Below are 26650 nucleotides of genomic sequence, written 5' to 3'. Positions count from 1 at the left end.
ATTAATTAAAATATAAATATAATTAAAAATTAATAAATAATTAAAATAATTATTTTTAAAATTATTAAATAATATATATTATAAAATAATATAAAGTAATATAAAATAAAATATAAAATAATTAATATATAATTAAAAAAATAATTAAATACGAAATTATATTTTTTAAAATTATTTATAAATAATGTTTTAATTTTTTTAAATTAAAATAAAAAGATTATTAAAAACTTTAAGATTTTAAAAAATTATTAATAAATTAAATTCGTTTTAAGCCTTAAATATAAACCTTGTTACACGTAAAATGATTGGCTAAAGGAAAAACGGGATATATATTAGGTCGTTTAAAGACCGAAATAAATATGCGATGAAATTCCAGGATATCTGAATAATAGTCTTCGAGTACCGTAGCTAAAGGGTGATGTTCCGCGAAAGTCTTCCCGTATCGTTCAAGGCCAGGGATTGCATCCCCTATTTGCGCATACGCATTAAGTAGTTTATCGAAGGAACTAAGATGTGTGCTGGCGGTCTTAAGTTCATATTAATGTTAGGTACCTCCTGTTGTATCCTATAAGAGTGATAGTGTATTCCATGGTACTTACGATAAGAACGAATTTAAGAGGGCCCTTGGCGAGTTAGCAGAGGCCAAGTCAAGATATGTACAATATGAAACGGCCAGATACGGTTGCTTACCCATACGAAGCATACGAACTCACTTGCGTTCACAAATATTTCAATCACTTTACTGAATTGTTCCATTGCTTCAATGAAACCCCTGAGTCGTCCCATGTGTCGTAATTTCCCTTCGCTTCCATGCTTCTGTTGAATTTCCTTGTAGACTTGTCGTACATCCGACAATGAGCATACAGAAAATTCGTTTGCAAGGTCCGGGGAAAGTGATTGTTTGAATCGATGGAGCGCCCGCTGGAAGCTGTCTCCGTTTGGCCCTGTCATCTTTAAAAAACAACCTGACCAGGCGCCCCCAGCATATAACGAGCCAGAGATTTCAGTTTTCTCAGATTGGGATAACTAGGTGGTATTTATTTTCTGTGACGGGATACGGCGTAAAATAGCTATTCGCAACAAAAAAGTCCAGGAGAAAAACACTCAGCCCCTCGTTTTTTACTCCGCCATTTCGACGTTGCAACCTAGGTAGGTATATTAACTATGGGCTATGCGTGCCGTGGGTTGGGGCTGAGCCGCATTATACAATCTTATTTGTTGGTTGTAGCCCAGTTAACTGGCGCCACGGAGCAGACTTGTGCAAAGCCACCATTGCACATTTCTTCTCTTTCCATCTCCTTCCTCTCTATCGAAGTACGATTTTCCCTTATATACAATTTTATCGTGCGATATAACCTTTCCGGACACAGCGATCGTGTTTCACAGGTAGTACTTGGGGGACTAGAAACGGAATAGCCCAAGGTAAAACGATATTAGCGGAATTTTCAATTATATCCTAGGTAGTAGCAATATGGGCGGGTACGAGATCTGCTATGGCGCAGTAAGTTCAAATTTTCATATCAGATTTGAACTGTCGTAGCTTACTTAGGAATCTTTCCCTTTAGCTATACGATGCAGCTATAAAGGTGCTGATTGGCATGGAGATGCACCAGGACACTGCTGGAGAATTCAAAATATTCTCCTTACGGCGAAAGTATCATTACTATGTTATCTGCTCCGAAGCTGGTACCGAGCTTGGTATCTTAGATACTCGAACCAGCTGCAGGTTAGATGCTCTGAAAGACTATCCAACGGTGCGGTTCGAAGCCGTAGCCCCGGCTCAAGTCTTTACCAAACGCCGACATAAAGGAAAGTCAGGTTTACGATCATTTCCGGTGTCGATAAATATTTTGGGGTTGAAACTGAATGCAAGTGACGCAGCATATCGACTGTCGAAGCTCTCTGCATTTCTCCAACATCCTCAGTCATTGGATAAAGAAGCGCTATACGACAATCCACAGTTTCTAACTTTTCATGATGAAAATTTGAATATGAGTACCTTCATTGGCGTAGGCAACAGCAGTGGGCTAAATTCAAAAACCAAGATTTCAGAAGAGATAAATAATATCTTAGAGTCATTGACATATGTAACCACAGATGAGGACTCAGAGTCGCCTGTCGGGTTAGTCTCGAAACTGAAAAGGTACTTCCCTGGTTCAATGAAAGTTATCAAACAAAATGAAACGGACCCTACTAAATACTCGGGCATAGTCATCAAGAGGATAGCTTACGTTTTATATGTCAACGGGAAAATGAAACATTTACCCAAGGACTCTCGGCGCGACTATGTCACGCGGCCTCAATTGAGTGTGTTATAGCTAACTACCTATTCCTGAGTTAAGCTAACTATAATCCAGGATGAAGGCGTTATCATTGACATCTTTCGGAGGCCTGATCGCGGAGTATGCAATATTTCGACTCCCCATTATCTATCCCCTTTACCATATTCGAGGTGTTATAATCCCACCGTCGAGCTTTTTAACCTAAAACTATTTGAAATTCGTTCGGTTCATGATTTGGCATTTATACTGACTTTATAGTTGTAAAGTACGATGGGACTCGGGAAGACCCTTACCATGCTTGCGGCTATATTGCGTTCTGTCCCAGCCGCGAGACTTTTCAGCAGTTTTTACGATAGACTTGAAAACGAATATACACAAAAGCTTCCCACAAAGGCGACTTTAATAATTGTACCATCTTCTCGTTAGTAAAATTAGTCATGTGCAAAACCATAATCTAATCATTTATAGAACTTCTCGAGAGTTGGCAATCTGAGATACAGACGTAAGCACGACTGTCATATACGCCACTTGTTGAATTCAGCATCTAATTCTCAAAGTCATATTTTCCCAGGGGCTCTTAGCTTCACTTGTTTCCACGGAAAAAAACGGCCTCGGGATAATGAGCTTTTGTGTGCATTTGATGTGGTATTGACTACGTATGCAACACTCGCCGCCGATTACGCAGATCGAGGCGTCCTCCACCAAATGGAGTGGTATCGTGTGGTACTAGATGAAGGTGCAAACTAAGTCTTTCGTTGATTATTTTTTGTTTATCACTATCTAGAATAAGTAACTAAGGAGTAGTAGCCCATTGGATAAAGAATTCTAGTACTCGACAATTTCAGGCGTCAGCAGCACTATGCACGAAAAGGAGATGGTGCCTTACAGGCACTCCTATTCAAAACAAGTTGGAAGATCTAGCCTCTTTGGCCCAGTTCCTACAACTTCCACATATAGCCACTAAAGTAGCATTCCAAAGGTATATTCTAAGTCCGCTCTACGAAGGCGGCGCGGATTTTGCAAAACCCCTCCGAGCTTATCTTGAGGCCTACTGTCTTCGCAGAAGCGAGAAGTGTCTAAACTTACCTGCCTCTTCCGAGGTAAACGTAACGCTTAGTCTTTCACCAGAAGAACAGTGGCTTTACACAAGTCTACTAGACGAGACGAGACGACAAATTGACTCTCTAGTTAGCAAGGGAGTTGAAACTCGGTCCAACAAACTGTTCACGGCTATGCTAAAGCTACGCATGCTTTGCAACTCTGGGACATTCTATTCGGCCCGTAGTGACACTTCTCTCCTCGAACCGGAACAATCCTATCCCGAGACTGAATGCGAGCACTGTCAACCTTCTAGCGAAGAGGCACGTTTGGTTCAAGACGGCTGTTCGGTATGCTCGTACTGTGGGAAACCGTTATACCGCCCCAGTCCAAGTCCTACGCAAGATTCAGGACGGATAAGCGACGCGGGAAACTTCAGCAACGGCGCTAACACGCCCACCAGCGAGGGGATTCAAACCATAATAGAGAAAAGGAATCCCTTCCTATCAGTAGGTCACTCTACAAAGCTTTCTGCGGTGGTTCAAAAGGTAACAGAAGGTGGGATGTATAATAAGAGGTATGCACTTTTATTTGTCCAGAGTTTCGTGTACTAACCTTCCCAGTATTATATTTTCCTACTGGACGTCGACTTTAGATATCCTACACTGGCTATTCGAGCAGGCAGGGATTTCGTGTCGACAAATAGATGGTAAAGTAAGCCCGATAGAAAGATCTATACGTCTCAGAGCGTTCAAAGAAGACCCCCAAGTCCATGTCCTCCTCATGTCCATCGGTACTGGTGCAGTCGGGTACGTTCGTCTGGTGTTGGCACTCATTCTCGCCAGTACTCATAGGGATATAGGTTGAATCTCGCCGTTGCCAACCAAGTGCATATAGTCGAACCTCAATGGAACCCTTCGGTGGAAGAACAGGCGATCGCACGAGCGCTACGTATGGGTCAGACCAGAGAAGTGACGATTTTTCGATACGTCATGGAGAAAACTGTAGAGCAGGTAGTTCATTCGAGCATTCCTTCACAGATCGGCACCTAGCTAACGGTAAGTAGAATATTGTCAGTCTCCAAAGGAAAAAGAAACATATTGCAAAGTTTACTTTCGACTCGGAGACGCAAGAAACCCAATCAGGAGCACTTGAAGTGAGTATTACGTATAAGGTAGCTAAGAGGTCTATCACTAGCTGACAAACACATAGGATCTTAAGTTTGTGTTGGACATAGATTCCGACGCTCCTCCGCCTGTACAGGGGGCTGAGAATGATAATTGATAGTATTCGCTGGGGCTGTTGACCGCTATGGTTCGTCGCAAGGAATTTTGGCTATTTCATGTGAATTAGGCCTCGTTAAGATATTTCTTATCTTTTTCATGTTTCCGTATTTCGAGTTTTCTCCATACTATCCCTTAATTTTCATTGGAATTTCAGAGAACTGAAACCAGTTGACGGAAGATACTGAAGACCCCTTTCCCCCAGTGATGTATGACCACTAAGCATATTAGTTCCTCCATGTGTAGTCCTAGTCTGTTACTAAATTCTTATCCTTTTTTTCAGGAATATCTGATTTGTTTGGTTTGATCTATAGGCCACACTCGGACCCAGGCGCGCTCTTAGGCACCACTAGCTTATACACAAAACAACCGTGGCTCGTGGCTTGAAAATTTCCCACCGCCCTTCTAAGGCTATTCTCACCTACCTATTTGTATCGTATTTACTAGCTTGCACAGATAAGCCAATTTTTACTTCTCCTTACTTTAATGACGGCACACTCTTAATAAGTACAAGGAGTGAAACCCCTCACCTTCGTTCAGGCGCCCCATAACTGTATATTAAATGGGGTTAGCACCTCTTTACGATAACATGATCGACTTAGCAAACATAATCCTGAACTATAGATCAAACCCTAGTATCCTTGCTATCCATGGGGTCCAAAAAGTAATATTATGGAGAGCATCATTATTTTCATCGCAATGACCCCGGGAAATTCTTCAGTTATTAAGATCCGTCATTTTCTTCAGTTAGATAATTCCCAATCAAAGATATTGAGCTGCCCTACTACCGGTACTCCCCAGCATGTTTAAGGGGAATATCCAAGTTTATTTATCTATCCCAGTCGACTGGAAATGTTGGCCGGCAGGGAAAGGGTCCTTCGGGACCTCCGCGGTAACGCTAGGCAAGTAGATGACTTTCTCCCCTATTATATATTAATTAGCTATTTCCGGTAGGGTTACTATATGCTTGATACCAGCTAGTGTCGGCGGTATTTCACACCCGTTGCTCAGCCCCTGAACCATTGTCCCTTTGCCGATAGAAACTTCCACATCTAGAAGCTCCAACATCTAGATTAACCCTGTATAATCAAATTTAAACGTGCGTCAGTGAGTTCAGCGGATTAGATAATAGCCTAACTTGACTTGAGATTCATCTGGAAAAGTCGCTATTCTAGAATATATGTTGGGGTTGGGTGTAAAATCTTTTATTTGGGTAGCAAACAACCATTATTATAAGGGGTATTTTCGTACACATTGAGAGCAATGTTATTGGCTGTTGACGGGAGATACTAGATGAAAAGGTTTGTGTGGTTGATATGACCATGGCTTGATTAAGTATGACTTTATAAGGGTTTCTAGGTGGTCAGTTCTACGAGATATCTAACCCTACTGTTCAATGTAGCTAATAAGGGTTTCCCTAACCCCCTTTGTTTACAGTTTAGTATATTTTGGTACATGAATTGTAAGATACGGAAAATTAATCATTTATTTTCAAACCTAACCGATTCCGGGATATCTAACAGTGTCGTTTTACTTTGTCCCGTAACTATAGTATAGTTAATCTCAGACTTGGCATATTCCTGAATAATGTCGATAAAGTTGTGGCACGGACAGAAAATCTACACCCTCGAGGGTCCGTGAGGTATGCAGGAAAGTTCCAGCCACCCGGGCCCATCCACAAATAGGAATAATTTGGTGCGGGAACATTGGGACATCGCTTAATCGACTCGAAACAAGGGCCTAGGAGACGATCTATGATGATTGGCACCTGCTTGTTCGTTTAACAATTGTTTGAAGTTTCTACGAAATCACCCACCAGATTCAGTATAAACAAGAAGATATCCTCACGTCAAGAGTAATGGTCAGTAGAGCTTTAACTTTGTGATTATTTGATAGAGAATATAGGGAACGTTAAGATGGTCGAAGTTGGTGTCGTGCCGCCTCCGGAAGGAGTGACTCCTGACTTCTATTCTCGGACCTCTGTTCAGAATAGTATAATCATCGTTTTTGGTGTCACTTTTACATTAGCAACTATATCCCTAATTCTTCGATTGTATACGGCTTTCGGGATCGTCAGGAAGCTAGACTGGGATATTCGTAAGTGCATTACTAAAGGTTTCTATCATTCTCCATGTCGCTAATGATCACTCAAATAGTATTAATCGTTGCAGCCTGGGGGACTACTCTAGCATTCTTCATTGGGACACTTACAGGTAAGTTACCAACTTGAAAATATGTGGCATCTTGTTGACCGCTATAGTGGCCATGCCAGCTGGTTTTGGGCGGCATCTTTGGGACATTACGCCAACCCAAATGCTAGAATATTATAATGTAATTTGCCCTACGCGGAGGAAAGCATGTAATAAAAGTTACCCAGTCTGCTAATACAAGTATAGATCCTATCGTTCATCGCTCTCACGTATATTTGGCCGCCGTCCCTAACCAAACTCGCCCTCCTCGTTCTCTACATTCGACTCAACCCCTCGAAGCTTTTCCGCGCGTGCGTTTTCGTTAGCGGGTTCCTCATTTCTGCATACACCATTACATTCACAGTTTTGTTCCTCGGGCCTTGCAATCCATTATCCGTTGGCACTGGTACATGCCTGAATGATGTTGCCATATCACAGGCTGTTCTTAATATCTTCTTCGATGTGGTTATAATACTACTTCCTATTCCTATGGTACATAATTTACATTTGCCTCTGAAGCAAAGGGCAGCCATTGGATTTTTGATCGCATTAGGATCGGCGTAAGTCCTTAGGTACGGTCAAAAATCATGACAAACTGCTAACAGGGTCTCAGTGTCGTTATTGTTTCTATTGCGCGAGTTGCCTACGTGAGAGCCATGATAGCGGACGACGACATGACTTGGACACAGGGATCCGCTGCAATCTTGTCAACATTGGAATTGAATATCGGAATCATTGGCAACTGTGTATCACGTTTGAAACCTTTGGTTCAAAAACATGCTCCTTCGTGGGTAAACTCCCTGGGCGGTTCGGGTGTAGGGGCCTACGCTCTAAACCAAAGTGGCAATGTCCCACGGTCATGGGGAACGAGCAAAGGGAATCAAGGGTACAAATTAGAGAGTATGGAACGCGGAAAGAAGTTTGGTAATGGAGAACGAGGTGTCGACAAAGATATATATGTCATAAATGATTACAGCGTCGAGTATGACACGAAAGAATCGAATCAGGCTGGACCGGCTGGAACGGGAAGTACAGATAGCATCCTCGCACCGGAGAGGGATATTCGACGTGTGGTATAGGTTCGTGTTATACTTGGGACATAGAGAGTATGTCGCACCTCAAGATCAAGGACATCTTTTGTGCTTTTCAAACCATCCGTAATAGTAAAGATGTCCAGAAGGACGGTTCACGGATCTAATATGCGCAAGAGACTTCCCGCTCTTCATTTGCCTCTATAATTGATTGGTACTATTTCTTTCTAATTAACGGCCTTTCTTGTATATACATTATGTGTTAAATTTTATACATGATTTTAGCTCTGTCACTTTGAGTTCTCCTGGGCTCATTATTGTTATGCTAAGAACTATCTACCTCCTAACCTAATAATGCAAAGCCAACAGCCCGACATGGATATGCGTACTGAATTATCGTGGCGGGGCTTCTGTCCTCCCATATAATCAAGCCATGGGCAGCCGGTCTGGATTCTTATATAAAATTCTGGACCAGATTACATACTCTTCCATGGTATTCCATAGCATTTTCTATTGGAACTCTTTGTTCAATACGAATAATATTATGGTATTTCGCTTACTGAGATGTTTTATTAATGTGTACTTTAATTACAAGGTTAGAATAAGTGTCGATAAATTATTAATAATTTTAAAGACATCTTGGCCTCAATTTTCGCGAAGATCCGTAAGTTATGCTCATCTTACGCTCCTATGCCGGAACGGACCTGGAAAGGGTTCAACATTACCTTTCACCCTGCACACCTGCGTGCGTAATTGCACAGCGCTCTAAAATCGTGCTTGACATACTCGTGATCCTACGACCTGTTAAAAGTCACTCTGTAGATCATGTTTGTCCCTCCGTTTGGTTAAGTCCGAACGGCCTGCAGGGACCCACCCCGGCCCGGTGCACCCGAGGGATCCGGAGCTTGGTGGTCCACAGCTCCAGACTTCCGAGTCCGATTGCATAATCCAACCATTCATTCCGTTTCTCCTTGTTTTGCTGCCAAGTGCATAGCGCTATAAGGCGCGCTACGGTTATTGACCCGATTGCCTGTGAATACTCAATTGGGGGCCGTTTTTTGTGGCCCATGCGACATAGGGGTTTCCATTTCTTGATTCCAAACTTCCAACCTTGGAGGCTTCTATGCCGAACAATTATTTTATGCAAAGCAGGTATTAGCAAAATAATGTATGGAAATATCAGTTTACTTGGAATCGCTGACTTGAGCCGTGACAACCAGCGACCTATAGGCCTATTCGCTTATGCTTTCTTTTGTCAAGAGCACAGGTAAATATCCGTAAACGCCTGGATTACTTCTACTGGTAGGTGTACGATAACAAGGTTACTCCCTTACATCAGGTAGGTGCTTTAAGCAGCTACTAGAACATCAATGAGTTAAGGCTAAAAGGTACCTATATATATTATGTCAACATTAGATTAGGTACCTATTAAGCTACCTATGGCGCCCCTAGTAAATTCAAAATACTTGCCAGTAGAAAGTAAGTGAGGGAATCTAGACTACTCTTTTACATATTCAGGGAGCGATTCCAACAACTCTAATGTTTTGTGATCTTCCAGTGCTGCCGAATAGCGTTCCGTCATAATGAAAACATTTTCGTCAGGCTGCATTCCCTGGCCCGTGAGCGACCATGCCAATCCATGCAACACGTGCTTCCTGTAGTCATCCCATATGTCTTCCAAATCGAACTTGGGGCCACCTCCTTCGTGAAGTGCTTTAAGATAGTGTCTGATTAGGTCGGTCTCATGCTTTCTACGCTCTTCGATAGTCATAGCACCAATAAGGAAGTATGACACATCATCTAAGCCGATACCCGCGTAAGGAGCCTGCCAGTCAATAAATCCAGGCTGGCCGTCAGGCCCGATGAAAGTATTTCCAATGTGTGAGTCGCCGTGGACAATGCATCTTAGCTTCGGGTTTTCTGCTGCCCACATGGTCTTGAAGGCTCTCTCCAATCGCTCCCGATTCGCCACAGCCTTCGGCAAGGGAGGTGGCGCAAGAGCTTTGAATCGTACATCCCATGCTTCTGGTGTAATCAAAGACAGAATCATCCCCTGAAGTGGATTACCACCCATAGCCTTGTCCTCGGAAAGCCAGGGGAATTGCTCCTCGGAAGCACCCCATGTCTCTGAGTGTAGTGCTGCGAGTTGCTCGACCCCAGCGCGGACTCTCTCAACCGGCCATGGCTTCAATGGCTCGCCAAACTCGCAGCCCTCAGTAGCCAGGTTAGACATAACGACAAGGCCTTGTCCACTGAATTTGTCGGTGCCACAGTACCAGATTTTCGGAAGCTTCATGGTGAGGATAGGGCAAAGATGGTAATAAAACTGAGCCTCTCGGCGATATGTCCAGAGGAGGCCAGGGTGAAGAGCTATCATAGGGGCGTTGAAACCTCCTTTGACACAGGCCTGAGTCGGTACATCGGCGGTGTTTACATCATCTTCGTAGATTAGGTCGATGAGGATTTTGCTTGATGTCCCGTGGATTTCCTTCACAATTGCGACAGATTTAACCTTGTGCCCTATGATCTTAGTGCACCATTCCGCGGTAATCTCCTCAGGCTTAACAGGCAATGGTTCGCTCGAATCCAGTGCGCTTTGCGCGCTGTGCAGTGCCTGGTGAGTAGTTGACGACATTGTATGGATTTGTTGATGAGATAAGTAGGGAATCCTTGTGCTCGGCTTTGATATCTATGCTCAACTAGAGGGAGAAAGGGCTGGGATAAATACTAATAAGCGAAAGAAGCGGTATACATCAGTATCGTGGCGTTAAGATAGAATAGCATTCCTCGCTTAGAGGATGCTGACTGACTGCCTCGAAGCAGTTGCACTGCATACGATATACCTCTAAACTAGTATATCACCTCGACGCCAGCAACCTAGAACTGTTATATCCCTTACCGTGTGGAATGTTCTCATGCAAAATCCTATTATGACCAGCTCGTCACTTCTTGAGGTTGTAAGTATAAAAGCCCATAAAAAAAGAAAGCAGCAAACACGACTTAGCCAGGGTAGTATTTAGGCCCAACACGCATCCAGCATCAAATTACTATTCGTTCTCTGGAGCAACGTCCCTCTTGGGGAGCCCCCCCTTTTACTACGTGACACTACCTATCCTAGTACGCTCCGTTTTCCGGGATCTCTCCCCACTTAACTATTGAGAATTGTTACCGTCCATAATAGGTATTTTGCGATGCCTTGTCGTATCATAGGTTACTTTATGGAGGGTACCCATATAACAAACAATGAGAGGGGAAGTCAAACATGTTCTGGCGCTCTTCTGGCGTTTATCTAGCGCGCCGTTATGCAAGCCATTCCAAAATGGTTCAAATCGAGAGAAGTCTTTCTTACTGTAATCCTGACTTATTTTCAGCAAAAATATTCCACCTAGTTTGCATGCGGGCTTACGTTATGGAATATCGCTTTTCACGATAAAGCACACCGAACCAGACACCTATCTATACTAGCGTCTAATCACCGGGGGGGAGGTTGAGCACGAAACGCACAAGACACGATGGAGAGGGTTGATCGACTTGCATTAGGATAACTTTAGAAATAACTCATCCGATACTAGCTGGAAGTGAAAGTGGTTATTACTAGATGTAGTAAACTCGTCAGTGGATTCTCGTAGAGCCTCAATCACATTTCAACCGTCACGTCGAAGCCAAGTCGCACTTGTTCACCAACATGATGGGGCAACCTGCGGAATAGGAATGTTGGTTGGCGCTTGCAGGAATCTGCATGGCTGTATAACTCTTAATGTTGGATAGATCGTAAAGAGGGATGGCGAAAATGCCCCTGATTGGCCTACTCGATTAGCTAGGGATCCCAAGGTTGATCAAATGTTCCGCTCGGGCCGCTCCATTTGATATCCAACAAGATGGTCCTTTGACTATGGTGGGTTCTTTTACAAACACGTTCCTTGATTATTTCCCAATGAAGCAAACATATTGATATTTCACCCGGGTGACGCCAGCAAAGTCGAGCCCCAAAAACGTGCTGGAGACGCTACTTAAGTAATTGTTGTCAATCATATTCAAGAAAAAAATGCCACGTGCGATTATATTCTAGGAATACCTCAATGTCTCCACCAGAAGCTATTTGGCCTTAGCCGTTACTGTCGATATCGGCTATCTAAAATCAAAGGCTTCAACTTCTAACGCCATGCCACTACCCCATGACTCAGTAACTATAAGCAGCGATTGCGCCTTGAATTATACTCTGAGTCTTTGTAACTTGACTACGTCGAATATTTATCGATGATCAGAGTAGACCTTGAAGATTTTGAAGCTATTCAGACCTGTGAAGAGGTACATTGTTTCAAAACCGGAAAGTGATCCGGGCCATCGGTCCCCCTGTACACAACCAAATAGTCGCAAAACTTCAGAGGCTTGCACGACTGAATCCATGATTGGTCGTTACTCTACCCCAAAGGCCCCAATAATAAACGATCCATAACGTTGGGATTACCTACCTAAGAAAGAGATTTTCAAGATAATAGGCAGGGATAATGTATTATTTCAGGGGCTATTTCAGGGTCCATTAGGGTGGATATCGGTTAATTCAAGCTTTAAAACCCGGTAGACTCGAATTACGCTTAATCGAACCCACCTGAACGGACGGACACGTTGGCTAGGATATATCCGATTGCTTCTGAATTGTGAATCGTAGCTGATCATATCCTAGGCCGAGAATCCTAGGGGAGATTACCATACAGTACCTAAAAATAGACCTATACGAATCGCCCAAGTCCGACTACCAGAGCCGCGCCAGCTATCATCCGGTCGAGATATAAAAAGGAGGACGCCAAGTAACCCTATTGTAAACTCATAAGTTGAACGTATAGAAAGAGAGCAACTCGAAAGACTATTCTTTTCAATGTTTCTCATGAACAGTTAGACCGTCGATGTGTTTTAGTCCCTATCTACCCCTATCTAACTAACTCTGATACTCGCAGGGCTGTACGGCGTCGTAGAGGCTTTGTGATCATTTCTACCCGAGTGATTAAGCCCTATTACTCTGGATGTTTAGTTGTCCCGGCGGTAACAGACTTTGATCTTAACTTCAAGCTTCTATGACGTTATGACTGGCATAATATACTACTTGAATGTCAGGATTGGGATGCCCTAGTGAGGTGAATCAAGCATAGAGTGAATGTCTAGGGTAGCAGACCAAGTAGTAATTGTATTGAACTCAGTAACGCCTGGCCTTTCTAAACTGACGAGGGCGCTTCGCGCCTCTTATATACTCGTATAGACCCCTGTAGCCACCCTTACATTGAACAATCTCACTCCTTATTCTTTTAAGAGGTATTGTCTCCCTTAACTTCTTTCACATAGGTAAATTTGGGTAAAAGAGACGAACCTCCAGTAATGTTAAAACTGAACATCCCTTTTAGAAGATCCATTAACGTTCGAGTGTTGTCTTATTTTATCAAGACCTGACGCCGACGCAGACGTAATAGCCCACCCAAAGTTTGGAGCAGTCCGACTATGGAGAATAACGCCCTATTAGTTACAGTTCTCGTCTATAAAGCATAGGTAAGAGTCAACTTACACCGACAGCCGGATTCCAGATGTAGAACTGCTTCAATGTGAACTTATTACCATAATTATCGATGATTTTCTGGCAAGAGTCGCTGGACTTGACGAGATAATAAGAGTTGCCTGCAAATTGAGCTATTATCAACGACCAGCCCGTTGAAAAGCGGTAGAATAGGGCTGACAGGGGGCCATTGTAATACAATAGATGAGCGGAGATGCTTACAGTTTGCTGCTACGCCAGTCTGCGTTGGCGTAGGCCCAGTCGCAGTACTGGTTGTGGTTTTGCTTGTTGCCGCGGGCCGGCTTGTGGGCGTCCCGGGGATACCGACACACACGTAATAGCCGATAAAGAGCTGGGAACAGTCCGAGCCGACAGCTGGGTTCCATGAAAGACTATTGATGCATACATTAGACACAATATCTTGAGGCCGTAGAATCCTCAAATTACATTTTGACGGGCTTTGAAACTTACAAGTCTTTGAGGGTAAATGTGCCATACTTGTCCACGATCTGCGAACAAGTGTCTCCTGACCCGACCTTGTAGTAAGACGTACCTACAATTATTATCAGCACTTGATCCCTAACGAGATGATTGGGCCCCAAGATATGGCTATCATTTGTTCTTCGGGGGGCCTACATGTTGAAATAATTCCAGTCTGCTCCGGTTGGGGTGGACCCGTAGTGGTAGAACGAGTGGCAGTCGTAGTGGTGGTCGCGTTTCCACTCGAGGTTGTTCCCACGCAATAATAAAAACCAAGAAAAAGCTGGGAGCAGTCTGAACCAACAGCCATATTCCAGTTGTAGCTATAAACCGAGGGTCAACTTTAGCAAACTTAACTAATTTTGTGGACAGGGTAGGTAGAATCTACAAGTCTGTAAGAGTGAAATTTCCGAAATATTTGACGATCTTTTGGCAAGTATCGCCTGAGACAACCTTGTAGTATGCGTCACCTTTAGAAGTCTCAATTAGCCTCTATAAGCAAGGTTAAAATATAAACATAAACTTACAGTTCGAGGTAATGCCAGTCTGTGTAGGGGATGGTCCAGAGGGTGTTGTTAAAGTCGCTGAAGTCGTACTGGATGTCGTGGTGGTGCTAGTAGGTGGCGGTTGTCCGTCATCCCACTCGATGCAGTAGTTGGTATTGGCTGTGAGATCCTTGTTGCAGTCGACACCTGGGTTGTAGCTTTGAAACTGGGTTAATGTGATTCCCCAGTAGCTGGCGAGAGACGAGCAAGTATCGCCAGCAGATGCGGAGACGGAGAAAGTGCAGTCTCTCCGGACAAGATACTGGCACTGTACCGCGAACACTAGGAATAGTCCTGAAAGAAAGCTAGGCAGCACCATCATGAATAGAATACCGAGCTGTGGGATCGGTATAAAAGGTCAACGTATTTCGGTTACTGTCGAATAACTGGTTCGGCTCAAGTTCAACATCACAACTAAAATGAGGGGAACTTTTAGGAACTTATCCAGGAGGTTTTATTAGTCTATTCCCTCAACTAAGACAGTGTTACAAGTACTGAAGATTACTTATCCAAATCTGACTGGCCTAATCTTTTGCGCCCTTTCGAAAATGGTCGCCATTGAGATTTCTAGAGTAGCCAGCCCATCATCGAAGACATACTAGCACCCCTAAGTTAGTCCACCCCCTATTCTCAACTTGCTGAGGTGAGACCAGAAGCTACAATCCTCAATGATCGAGCAGCAATCTACCAATTATTCAGCAGTCCGGCATTTACGTAGGTAGGCGAAAGCTAACTGGCCCATTTCTGATGGGGCTTTTATCAGAACCTGGAATATGCATTTATGCGACTTTCCTGTATCACGATATCCTGTATAAAAGGAAGTTGTTTTTGTTGTCTCAACATCTGGTTTGGCATCTCTTGTTTAGAGACTATACACTTGTCTTATACATTTTACGCACCACATCCGATATCTAGACGCTAGACATCGATGCAATGGCAGAGCCACTTCAAAACATCCAATCTGCGACGGACATATCTCCTCCATGGGGAGCTTTCCCCGCGGAACAGTATCTCATTGTGAGCAGCCCTCGCCTACCTATCTTTTCATTTAATTAGGTGCTGACATGCGCTTTGCCCCTTTTAAGCGTCATTGGGATTTCTCATCAGCGCTGTCCGCAGCTGACCAACGGCGTGATCTGGTCCGAGCCTATCTCCAGCTCGATTCAATTCCTAGAGACTGGGACGCAACAGGTCGGGTCTATCTAGCCACTACAATCACGCGTGTGCCCACAGAACATGAGATACGCGAAATTCTTGCACCTTGGCGACCTCTTCGCTGGCGCGAGGCCGCCTTACATCTATGGAAGGATCGTAATGATGAAGAGATCTGGTTACGCACGTACTATGGCCAGGGCTCGGATGAAAAGTTTCACGAATTTCGCGAGACCGATGAGGATTATGACCCCGCCTTTGAGGAGGATTGTCGTACGTGGACAATTCTCGATGATCAAGCCTTGTTCGAGGGTGATTGGTCTACTGTATTTGACGTACTACCCGAGTTAGTAGGTCCAACACCAAACTATGATCCATATGCCCACCGCCATCTGGGAAATCCTGATGAGCTCGAAACATTGCGCCAAAAGTTACACGAGTCAGTGGCCTCGGCTCTCCGACTAAAAGGCGAGGGTAACACAGTCGAGCAGCTGAAGATTGATGATATCGAAGCTGGTGCCGCAGGCATGGCGCTACAGGCAAATGTCGTCGCAAGCTTCCTCTTCGTTGCTGATGCTGAGACTTTCGAGACAGAGAAGCTGCGGCTCTTATATCTTGATGCGCGAGGTAATATTGTGCGCGAGACACGGGTACCGTGCACAGAAACGTGGGAGACGCGGGACGAGTGGAACGCGAAGAAGTTTCGGAACAGTCCGTTCTGGAATGACCGGGATAGGAGTGAATGGGGTGTGCCAAACGACCCTGGAAGCGTTCTGGGTGAGAAATACAAGTTCTCAGGAGAGATTGGGCATGAACTTTACAAACTGGATTAAGTCCAATTCCTTGAAGTCTTGTCTGTCGTAAATAAGAAGCAGACATAACACATTTACAATTGATTAGACACAATACAGATTTGCCAGAGTCTGTGCGCTTGCTCGCATTGTCCTTTCAGATGCCAGAAAACCATAGTATTTCGTATGCCACGCAGGACTGGCTATAGTGACTAGACTCTTTAAAATCTTGGACAAAGAAAGTAAAATATACCTCTATGATAAACATGTCTCTATCTCAATATTCCTATCAATATTATAATATTTTTTATCAGGTAAGATAATGCTACGAAGTATGCCATTGCTAAGAAAAGAGGTTTATATGGTTTAATTACATAAACGAATAAACGGGTTTCCCCTATCCTCCCCCTTTCCCCCTTTCAGGAACATTCAGCCGGGTAGGCTATCACCTAGGCGCCAACGCAAACATAATAGCCAAGAAATAGCGATTCGCAACTATCGCCTACGGCAGGATTCCATCCGTAAAACTGCACCGTTATTCCGTCAGCGGGTACGTACGAGATATATAAAACGGGTAATTGAAGACATTAGAATATCTCACCTGTGTCAGGGTAATAGAGGAAGAATCGGCAATCTTCTGACAAGTATCCCCACTCAGGACCTTATAGAATTTCTTGCAGTTGGAAATCATACCGGCCTGGTATGGTGTCGGTGTGGCGCCAGGCGCGCTGCTGCTAGTCGAAGTCCCGGTGACGTCTGTGCTACGGTCCGGTGTACACTGGGAGGGTATGCGGCTGGGCGAGGGCGGCACCGGGGCACCGGGAGTTGGGAAGCAATACTCATCCATCAGGCTCTGGCAGCCCTCGGTATATTCCTCCTCGTCGAGATTACCTAAGTCGTCGTCGGTGAGCCAGCAGTACTTGGTCTGCTGGGCTAGCTCAGACGCAAGTGTCTCATTGTAAGAGGCAGTGCTTGTTATAGACGCTGTGGCAGTCGAGTTGAAGACTGATGAGTACCATGATGTGGTAAAGTTGGTAGTCGGAATCAGGCCTGTAGCGGAAACCCAGTTCGTGATGAAGGAGGAATTACTGAGTGGCAAAGTACGTTAGATTGGACCAACGAAGGAAAAGGGGACATTTAGTTACTTACAGTGTTGGTAGGAGCGCATGGCTAAGGGAAGAATTATACTCAAACGTCCCACCTCCTGGTGGCCTTGATGCAGAACAATTGTCAGCTTCTGTTAATCAATACGACAGTACCTACCTAGGTAGCAAATGGCTACCGGGGCATTTAGCTTTCATCTTATAGCTAGGAGACAGTAACTTACGAGAGACATATGCTTCGTCCTTCCATAGACGCAAGGTTATCGCAATTAGTATGAATCGTACTGTCGGGATGTCAGTAGTAGGAACAACATGAACAGTTTTACGGGCTACATACGGGTTCCAGGAGACCAGCTGGATAGTCGTGAAGGATTTACCCTTCAGTAGTCTGTCGCAGGTCTCATTTACCCCGAGTGTGTAAATGGTGCAGGTGTCCTGTAAGCACAGGGACATGCCTGTCGAAAGAGCGCTACAGTTATAGTCCAAATGGTTACGATTGATCATGAGATCAGTGCCTACTGCATTCCCCTTGGAAATAGACTGGCACGTATCAGAAGACTGCACGGTGTATGTTTTCCCGGTGCAAGACGGAGTCGATGTTGGCGTCGTTGTGCTATTGTCAGTCCATGTCAGTTTTCTACCCCAACCCGTGCGGATAGAAATCTATAATATTTGGAATAGCGAGGGGGGATTTTCCGGGCTACTAACTTTGCAGTTGCTGTCGACGTTGTTGTCGAGGAATACGTGTAAGTATAGCTTTTAGGATCTGCACTGCAAGATGAGAGCGTAGAGGAAAAGCTGTCCGGACTGAGTTTTGCTCTCCCATAATCGGAGCTCAGCAACGCGGCTCCGTACTTGAGGGCACAGTCAGAACATGCCGTCTCATTTCCGGCGTACAGATCCCAAAGACAAAAGCCCGATCTACTGCTGTTATTACCTAGAGATATAACGTTGCGATACCAGGTATAAAAGATTACTTACGCATCTTTAATACAGATTAGATCATATGCCCAGCTCAAACTGTCGGCGAGAGCTGCAGCCGACTGAGTATAACTACTATTAAAATACAGCGTGTACTCCGTGCTGCCACACTTGGTATCAACGTTGGTCTGGAATGTCTTCAAAGATTGATAACAACTTGTTGTGCAATACGTGGTAGCCTCGCTGCTGATAAGTGCCAGTCCATTGGCCGCTTGCGCAGCCGTGACGAGACTATTTTCACCACTATAGCATTAAAATTTAGTAAATTACTCCTTGAACTTTTCTGAAAAATGCTATTTTCAATAAAGTCACTAGGAAATGAGGTAGGTAGTAAGTATAAGAGTTACTTACTAGTTACACGTGATGTTCTGTACCAAGGCCGCACGGCACGCTGCGGGTACAGTCGTAGGAATAGCAGCTGGTGCAGTCCAAAGTTGAACTGCTTCCGCGGCTGGAAATAGCAAATGTCCTATAAGGACTACTTCGGTAACGAGGCCCATGATGATGTCGATGTAAATTAAGACTGAGTTGGAATGATGGGCGGGTTTTGGGGCACCAAGGAACGAGGGACGGATGTGTGAAAAGCGTACCTTAGGTACCTAGGTAGGTAGGTAAGTAAGTATTCAGCCTTAAGACCTAAGCTCAAAGTGTGTGTTTATGCAGTAACAGATATAGTGGCATGTCTCATCCTTCTGTTATCTTTACTACCAGCGCTGCTTACGTCCGTTTCTGCCAAGACACTGAAGATCGCACAAGTGGCTGTGGTAAGCATGCAATGTGGTGAATAATATTGCACGGTATTTGATCCTTCCGGATGTGAAGACGATTAGTGTCACCGTGAGATTTCGGATCACTCTGAATAATTGAAAGGGGTGGAGTGAACTTTGTAAGTGTGTAATATGAAGACAGAAGCCGTTTATCCTGACCGAGGGTGGGTGTGTCCATCCTCAGTTGTATTCTATAGCAGATAGGAGTGTCTACTCTACCGGAAGAGGTCTACATATATCAAATTATGGCTGAAGTGCCCAGTTCCGGCCTTTCGCTTCCCTCTTGTTTTCCTTTCTATTTATTACGTTCTTCCATCTTTCATCTGCTAAGCTTATACTAGTACAGAAGCACATCTTATATACCCTCGAAAATGGCACGGCACAAGAGAGCTCTTTTTATCATTCGTCTACGCAAGTCCTTTGGTTCAAATTTGCTGCTTCTGGCAGCCTTTTCCCTTTCACAGGACGCGCCGCCTGCTTCAGGAGGCACATGTTCAGATGCCGTACCGTGCGTGTCTGGGTGCTGCAATTCTAATAACGCGTGTGGATTCGGTCCCAAATATTGCAGTCCTGAAGCCGGCTGCAAGAGTAACTGCAATGCCACGGCAGAATGTGGTCAATATGCTGCAAAATCCCCTGGAGATTGTCCTATCAACGTCTGTTGCAGGTACGTATAGTGTCTCGGAAAAAGAGGCGTTTGCTTAAGAGGTATCTAACCTAGCCAACCCTGGAGAAAAAGGGGTTGGTGATTGCGTACAATGAATCATCGTCATATTCCTGCTGACACGCCCTTCCTTCACAGTCAGTATGGCTTCTGTGGTGTGACAGATGACTTCTGCGGCGATGGTTGTCAGCCAAATTCGGACGGTGGTGGATGTGGTGATGCCCCGTAAGTTCGAGGTTTCGCAACAAAATCATACTACCAATTTTACCAGGTACTAACTACATCCCAGGCGACCCAAGGATTGTAAAACGAATACCGATGCGCTTTCCTATGAGCGTCGCATTGGGTACTATGAGCTCTTCGCTACTGAGCATTACTGCAATGTCTTCGAGCCTGAAGATATAGTAGTTGCTGGTCTCACTCATTTGAACCTAGCTTTCGTCAATTTTGGGCACGACTTTAAATTACAGACAGGCGATGGAAGCCTCATATACCGCTCGTCGCTTCTAAAGGTCAACAATCCAGGGCTGCATGTATGCATATCAGTTGGGGGATGGGACTTTAATGAACCTCCCGATCAGGCTCGTTGGTCAAATAGTAAGTTACAAGAATTGAGCATGTCCCCCAGGAGTGTTGTGCGTAAGTTGCCTGACCAGCCATACCAGTGGCCAATGACTACACGAACCGACAGACGTTCATTAGCTCCGTCGTGGATTTTCTCAAAGAGTATGGGTTAGACGGCATTGACCTTGGTAAGTTTAGCCTTGCCCAAATTAGCCACAGCTACTAATAATAGCACTCGTAAATAGACTGGGAATACCCCTCTGCGAGTGATCGTGGTGGTATCCCCTCGGATGCAGACGCCTTTGTGCTGTTGGTGTCGGATCTACGTGATGCATTCGACTCGGAAAACCCTGGGTGGACCATTTCGGTAACGTTACCAACCAGTTACTGGTATCTACGGGGGTTCGACGTTAAGAATATGCAAAAATACGTATCATGGTTCAACGTAATGTCATACGATTTAGTGAGTAGCTTCCCGTACCGTTCCTTATCCCGAACATCCTGGAATATACCTAGGAAAATGGAGGCAGTTGAAGGGTTATGCTGATATGAGATTTCCTCCTACTATTAGCATGGTACTTGGGATCATGACAATAAGTGGACTGGGCCATATCTTAAGGGACATACAGACATCACCGAGATTGACTTAGGACTCGATCTTCTATGGCGCAATGGCGTCGATCCCGCCAAGGTGGTATTCGGTATGGGATTCTATGGGCGCTCATTCACCATAGCTGACCCCAATTGTTACGAACCCAACGGCGTTTGTAAGTTTACTACGGGTGGCCGAGCCGGTACCTGTTCCAACACGGTGGGTATTCTCACGTATCAGGAGATTGCGGCACGTAATAGCAGCTGTAAGTCATTTTTAGACTCGTTCCGAACCTCTGTTTAGGGTGTGGCATGAGATATTAGTTATAAGAGGACATTACTGAAAACGACTTCTGCTAGTGGATGTACAAACGTTTTACAACTCTACTACGACGGTCAAGTTCAACGTATATGACGGCGATCAGTGGATCTCATATGATGACGAGGAGTCATGGCATGACAAAAAGGCGTTTCTTTCCAAGAGGTGCTTGAGTGGTCTAATGATCTGGGCCTTGGACCAGGATAACTCGACATTTGAAGCCTATGGTGGTGTAATGGGGGACACGTCAATTTTAGAACTTGAGGGCGGCGGTCTAAGCCCCGAAGCGACGACTCAACTTGCCGTTCAGTTTGCTGCGTACACTGGACAGAACTGCTTCGTGACACCACGCTGTACAGATGGGAGTTCTAAAGAGCAAGGCCCTCAGCAGGTCTGCCCAGGCGGATACCAGGTCAGTATTCAGAAGTATCTTTTCCCCCTTCCGACGTCTATTTTCCCCCCTTCCGACGTCTTTTATTCGTTTACTTGCGTACCTAACTATACTATTTTCATGACATTTAAATGCTCAAAACAACCGAAAGGAACTGCGGGGAGAAATTACTAATATTATCACTTGAATACGTAGTCCGTATCCACGGCTCACACACCCAGGCAAGCTCCGGGTCATGGCTACTTCGGGGAGTGCAGTGAGGGTTGGTGGCGGAGTATCTGTTGTCCGAAAAACGCCCTCCCTAAGAATTGCCGTTGGGTAGGCGCCCCTGAACGCAGCGAGATTGGTTGCTCGGGATCCTGCGGTAGCACCCAGTTTGAACTCAATACGGACAGTTATTTAGACGCGAAAGGCGAGCGAACTTGCTACTACGGCACACGCTCTCTCTGCTGCGACTCCACCGAGCTGGTCTCGGACTGTTACTGGAGTCCATGTCAGGGACCGATTCTGACCAACCCAGAGTGTAACGAAGGCTACACTTTCGAAGGATATCGATTAGACAAACCTGACGGCACGCCGTGGTGCTCGGATACGTATGTCTCCCCTCTTGATGGGAACAAGGGTAGTCCGGTCCACGGTAGCTTCCGAAGCGCGCTATGTTGCCCAGAAAAGCAGGCCTGGGCTAACTGTGAATGGTCTAATAATGCCGGAACATTTGACCATGAGCATGTATGTATGCCCTCCTCATGTGGAAAGAACAAAATCCGGATCGGAACCGCCCTTGATCCACCCCCATTACCTTCTACCGACTCAACATTTCCGATTTCCTGTTATGGGTTTGTCGCTCCGCCAGGGAGAGATATGCACTACCCGCTGTGTTGCGACTTACAAAGTAAATACAACAAGAAGTGGCCTGTTGATCCCGAGAAGGTCTTCCAGACATATTATAACACCCCTGGCGATTCGGATGTGATGTGGCAGTATAGTGACGAGTACACCAACAATGATAAAGATGACGGCCAGTCAAGTTCTGAAGATGGGGCCGATGCTTATGGCTTCCTGATGCTCGATGGGCCGGAAGGCTCCATCGACAGTAGCTTCTCCACTACAAACACTATTGTCCGCAAGGAGGCAGCAATACCGCGTGTCAAGCGGTCACTCGTGACGTACAACCAGACCGTCATGGACACCGTCTTTGATCATGCCGAGGAAACCTTTCAGTTCTACTGTAACTTCCCTGCGGGATCAGCTGAGTGTAATCGGCTGTGGATAGACGGAGCCGAGGATACCATTATCCGGATGCCAGACCATATAGGAGAAGGCCCCTTCGCTCGTATCGTTTCCATTAGAGAAATTTCAACGGACAAAGAAGGCTTCAGTCTTCCCGCTCACCATATCGAGCATCGGGCTCAGCAAGGAATCTACGACACGAATCCTGTTTATGAGGCTAAGGTTGATTATAACTTCTTGGCCATAACTCCTAAACGCGATGATGAGCCGGTCTATCTTCGTGTTGACTACACGAATTTGCTGGGGTATTGGGATGAAGTGGAGGCCGCTGATCCCGGTAAGAAAAGGAGCAATATGCCAAATTGGCAGTCGCGCGTCAAGCGAGCAGCTAAGAGAGACAGGGCCATAAGGAAGAGGTCGGCACCAATCAATGTAACCGTTCCCATGGATTCTATTGCCTCTCGTTGTAGTAATGGTAGCACTTCTGCTACCCGCTCTGTTGACAAAAGGTCTGTGATCTTTAGAGTCAATTTCTCCATTCTGCCGCCCCCTTTTTTAGATACTGATCTCTACTTTAAAACTTAAGCGAGCTAACACGATGGTCTTCATAGGTGGTGGGGAGTCATTGGAGACTGGGTCAAGAAGATGACGACGATCGAGAAGTCCGAGTTGGGTGTGATCCCGTTAGCCTGGGGAGATACTATCAATCTGTTTTCAGCCCAATGGGGATGCCCAGGTCAAACCTTCTCAGCAAACTTGAGAATGGACCTAGAAGCTAATATTGAGATGGACGCCACCTACGCCTATTACTTCCAGGGCCAGTTCATTCCTCCAAAAAGCCCCGAGGTCTATGCCTATCTAGGCATGGAGCCTTCAGCATACGTTGGCCTTCACTTGGTGGGCAATGCCAGGATGCAGTACACCTCGGGCCGGAAGAAGCTCATCGACACTCTTGCGTATCCAGGCTTGGCTGTTAAAGGCATTGCCGCCGTTGGGCCCACACTGGACGTTTACGGGGAGGTGAGTAAATTTGTTTAGTACCTATCTGATCAAGATATTATATCGTGATTACATAAAATCTAATACGATTTTAGATTCGAGGAAAGATTACTATACATGGCGAAGCAAATGCTGGAGCAACTCTCAACTTTGGCAAAGCCGAGGTATATTGGCCCTCAGATGCCGCGGAGAGCGAGAAAGCCCAACAGCTGCTCGGTCTCGATAGTACGGCCAAAAAGCCTGCCCCCGATACGATCGCGCCGACGTTCGAGGCGGGGGTAGAGCTTGATGCACAACTGGATGTAATCGTAACACCCGAAGCCAATGTCGGGATAAAGATTGGTGGTGGAAGTCTAGTGAGCGCGACTATTATGGATGCGCGGCTTACGGGATACGTAATGGGCGACCTCTCATTTCAGGCCTCAGGTCAGGCGGACACCAATACGGGAAACTTCCAGTATAGTTATGGCGTTTACGCCTTCTATAACATAGGCTATAAAGCCACCGCGGCTATCTTGGGCCTTATTAACTGGGTGAGTCGTTTTTTTCCTGTTTGAAAATGTAAATACTTACACCCCTTTCTTTACAGGCAACGGGCCCTCAACAAGCATACACGCCGGACAAGCGCATTGACATATATGGCCCTATAAGCGGTAAGATTCCACTCCATTCAAAGAGGGGACTTGAAGAGCCACACGGGAACGGCGACTACGTAGCCACCGGGTCTAGTCTCGGCTTACTACCACGAGCCGATGGTGATGACGATGGCCTATCCCCTAATACCCCTGACTTCACGCAGCAGCTTAGCTGCCCCCCAGGATCATCAGCAGACGTGAAGCTGCCAGAGCTTCGCTTCAATTGCGACCTATTCGGCCCCGTGCAGATACTACCATTCGGGTCCGGGCAGTCATATTTACAGCAAGGCATGTGCGACGGTTGGAAGAGAATGTCGCCGCGCCCTACGGTACTAACCTACTCGCCCGATAAAACCCGCATCGGCAAACGACGAGACCAACAATGCGCTGGTGGATACTGTAAAGATGCCCAACAACAGCTAAATGCTGCTACAGGACGTGACGGCAGCTCCAAGGCAAGGTTAGAGCCCTTGCTCGAATGCGACGAGGCCCCTTGGGCATCAACCGAGGAAGGGGGCGATTACTTGCCAAGTAACGAGCGCTCGGCTACCTGCGTGCCTGCATATCAGAATCAAGGTTGGGGTGGAAGTTCATGCCAGAGTAAGCTAGCAATTCTCATAATTTTCTCCTACGGTGTAGGTCGTACGACACGGTAGGTAGGTAGGTAGATGGCTAACGTACGGAATACGCAGAGATGGTGGGCGATTTATCAACCAACTGGGGCCAGTTGGACCCAACTCTCGGCCTCGACGACTCACAGAAAGTTGATAATTGGCTCAAGTGGAGGGCCGACAGTGATTCGTGGACCACCGCCGATGCAGTAGGTGCTAATAAACAGAGACCGGTAAAGTATCCTAATAATCAACCTGACCCTGACGGAATGGGCACTCGGCCGGATTCTCAGACATCTTGGCTATTCCGTCGTAACTACACCTGGTCGCTCGTTGAGGACACGGCCGATGCAAGCCAGTGGTGGGGTGCAACCGGCCGTGCGTTTGTCAATACCTACACTGGGCCTGCTGGATGGGATTCCGTTTGTAAGTCAAACTTATATTACTCCCTGTTACTATACATTATCTACTCGTAGGTAGGTAGTAGTTTCTAAGGAGACTTACTTGATTATAGTGTGCGCCATCAATACCTTCGGCCAGGATCATCTATTTAAGATGGACGGAAGTTCTGATTACAACGGCTACTGTCTTCGCGGACCCCAGTACACCACCAAGGGCTGGCAGTATGTTTACCATGCCGCGCGATGTAAAATCACCTTCGGCGCGGTGACGAAAAGGGAGATCAACGGCAGCAAGGCGACGGGTACTGAAGACGAATGGAGTGTACGGGGTAAGGTCGTCCTGATCCATTTAGCCCCTATTTCCCCTCTTTCTTTTTTCTTCCTTATCATTTACATCCTTTATTTTTAAACTCAGCCACCGTGAAAAACCATTTCTTCTCAATGTCGTCACAAGCGAGCGCGTGATCGTCTCGGGGCGGCCGTTACTGACGTCGAAAATAGATATTAAATTTGTAGACACGCCCGAGGACGAGAAGCTCTCCTTTGTGGTCAGCCCGTTAAATGTCGTAGATAACCCCGTTATGGTAAAGGGGAGGTCGCCGTAATAACAGAATACTCTCACGTAGAGGACGTCGCAGACTTCTGCTTTAATGATACATTATGAGAAGTGGATAAAATTTGAGAGTTTATGAGATGGAGGGGTTAGTATATCACATATAGTTAAAACGACCTGGGCATTTCCTCTATATTGGCATGATGTCTACGGGATTTAGTTATATGAAACTCATAGGATCGATCGGTAGACTATTATAAAATAAATCGTCAAAGCCCATAGATTCTTCCCATAATTAGACACCCTAACGGACTAGAAGGTAACGAAAATAGATCCACTTGACAAATTCCATGCCTCCGCACGCCCCTCAATCCATCTCGTCGAAGCAGATCTAAAATCTATAGCAGAGCAAGCTAACCACTAGGAACAGGGTCCCAGCAATAATACGTACATGTGGTGGGCGGTGCCAAGACGTTGCAATCCTGCGGATAACACACTAGGTAGGCTA

General features: G+C 45.6%; 7 protein-coding genes across 7 annotated transcripts; 4 read left to right on the top strand and 3 right to left on the bottom strand.

Annotated features, from left to right (window-relative positions):
* Nucleotides 1-1210: 1210 nt before the first annotated feature.
* On the top strand, nt 1211-4778 carry F5Y00DRAFT_241524 (SNF2 family N-terminal domain-containing protein; the record flags this gene model as incomplete). Its single annotated transcript, XM_048008389.1, has 12 exons — nt 1211-1501; nt 1566-2143; nt 2212-2307; nt 2358-2402; nt 2549-2703; nt 2751-2784; nt 2840-3018; nt 3090-3897; nt 3944-4129; nt 4183-4333; nt 4387-4476; nt 4533-4778. Coding segments are annotated over exons 1-12 (2420 nt in total), but the record flags the coding sequence as incomplete, so codon positions are not given.
* A 1741-nt stretch (nt 4779-6519) lies between these two features.
* Nucleotides 6520-7871, top strand: F5Y00DRAFT_263634 (uncharacterized protein; the record flags this gene model as incomplete). The annotated part of the gene is made up of 5 exons (XM_048011536.1): nt 6520-6700; nt 6760-6816; nt 6864-6934; nt 7000-7352; nt 7406-7871. 5 exons carry the CDS (start codon nt 6520-6522, stop codon nt 7869-7871), a joined length of 1128 nt encoding a protein of 375 aa, XP_047863413.1.
* Nucleotides 7872-9228: 1357 nt separating this feature from the next.
* F5Y00DRAFT_241522 (kinase-like domain-containing protein) lies at nt 9229-10736 on the bottom strand. The gene has a single exon (XM_048008388.1). It carries the CDS (start codon nt 10456-10458, stop codon nt 9322-9324), a length of 1137 nt encoding a protein of 378 aa, XP_047863412.1. The 5' UTR covers nt 10459-10736; the 3' UTR covers nt 9229-9321.
* Nucleotides 10737-13254: 2518 nt separating this feature from the next.
* F5Y00DRAFT_271231 (LysM domain-containing protein) lies at nt 13255-14795 on the bottom strand (the record flags this gene model as incomplete). The annotated part of the gene is made up of 7 exons (XM_048012758.1): nt 14373-14795; nt 14234-14315; nt 14002-14168; nt 13837-13918; nt 13588-13757; nt 13378-13487; nt 13255-13311 (listed from the first exon to the last, which is right to left on the bottom strand). The coding sequence occupies exons 1-7, from the start codon at nt 14710-14712 to the stop codon at nt 13255-13257; spliced, it is 1008 nt and encodes a 335-aa protein (XP_047863411.1). The 5' UTR covers nt 14713-14795.
* Nucleotides 14796-15260: 465 nt separating this feature from the next.
* On the top strand, nt 15261-16525 carry F5Y00DRAFT_241520 (uncharacterized protein). The gene is made up of 2 exons (XM_048008387.1): nt 15261-15407; nt 15476-16525. Exons 1-2 carry the CDS (start codon nt 15324-15326, stop codon nt 16373-16375), a joined length of 984 nt encoding a protein of 327 aa, XP_047863410.1. The 5' UTR covers nt 15261-15323; the 3' UTR covers nt 16376-16525.
* Nucleotides 16526-16782: 257 nt separating this feature from the next.
* Nucleotides 16783-18917, bottom strand: F5Y00DRAFT_263630 (uncharacterized protein; the record flags this gene model as incomplete). The annotated part of the gene is made up of 8 exons (XM_048011535.1): nt 16783-16860; nt 16935-17421; nt 17483-17545; nt 17661-17720; nt 17774-18049; nt 18145-18357; nt 18418-18660; nt 18769-18917. 8 exons carry the CDS (start codon nt 18915-18917, stop codon nt 16783-16785), a joined length of 1569 nt encoding a protein of 522 aa, XP_047863409.1.
* Nucleotides 18918-19555: 638 nt separating this feature from the next.
* F5Y00DRAFT_271229 (putative bacteriodes thetaiotaomicron symbiotic chitinase) lies at nt 19556-26194 on the top strand (the record flags this gene model as incomplete). Its single annotated transcript, XM_048012757.1, has 14 exons — nt 19556-19851; nt 19987-20073; nt 20138-20445; nt 20514-20600; nt 20658-20875; nt 20984-21269; nt 21364-21734; nt 21909-23452; nt 23555-23963; nt 24038-24475; nt 24532-25177; nt 25270-25614; nt 25703-25918; nt 26091-26194. The coding sequence occupies 14 exons, from the start codon at nt 19556-19558 to the stop codon at nt 26192-26194; spliced, it is 5355 nt and encodes a 1784-aa protein (XP_047863408.1).
* Nucleotides 26195-26650: the final 456 nt, after the last annotated feature.

Source organism: Daldinia vernicosa, assembly GCF_022497035.1.
Source record: "Daldinia vernicosa strain CBS 139.73 unplaced genomic scaffold F5Y00scaffold_34, whole genome shotgun sequence".
Lineage (NCBI taxonomy): Eukaryota > Fungi > Ascomycota > Sordariomycetes > Xylariales > Hypoxylaceae > Daldinia > Daldinia vernicosa.
Note: the sequence above shows the minus strand (reverse complement) of the source record. Positions and strands in the feature narration are given on the sequence as shown.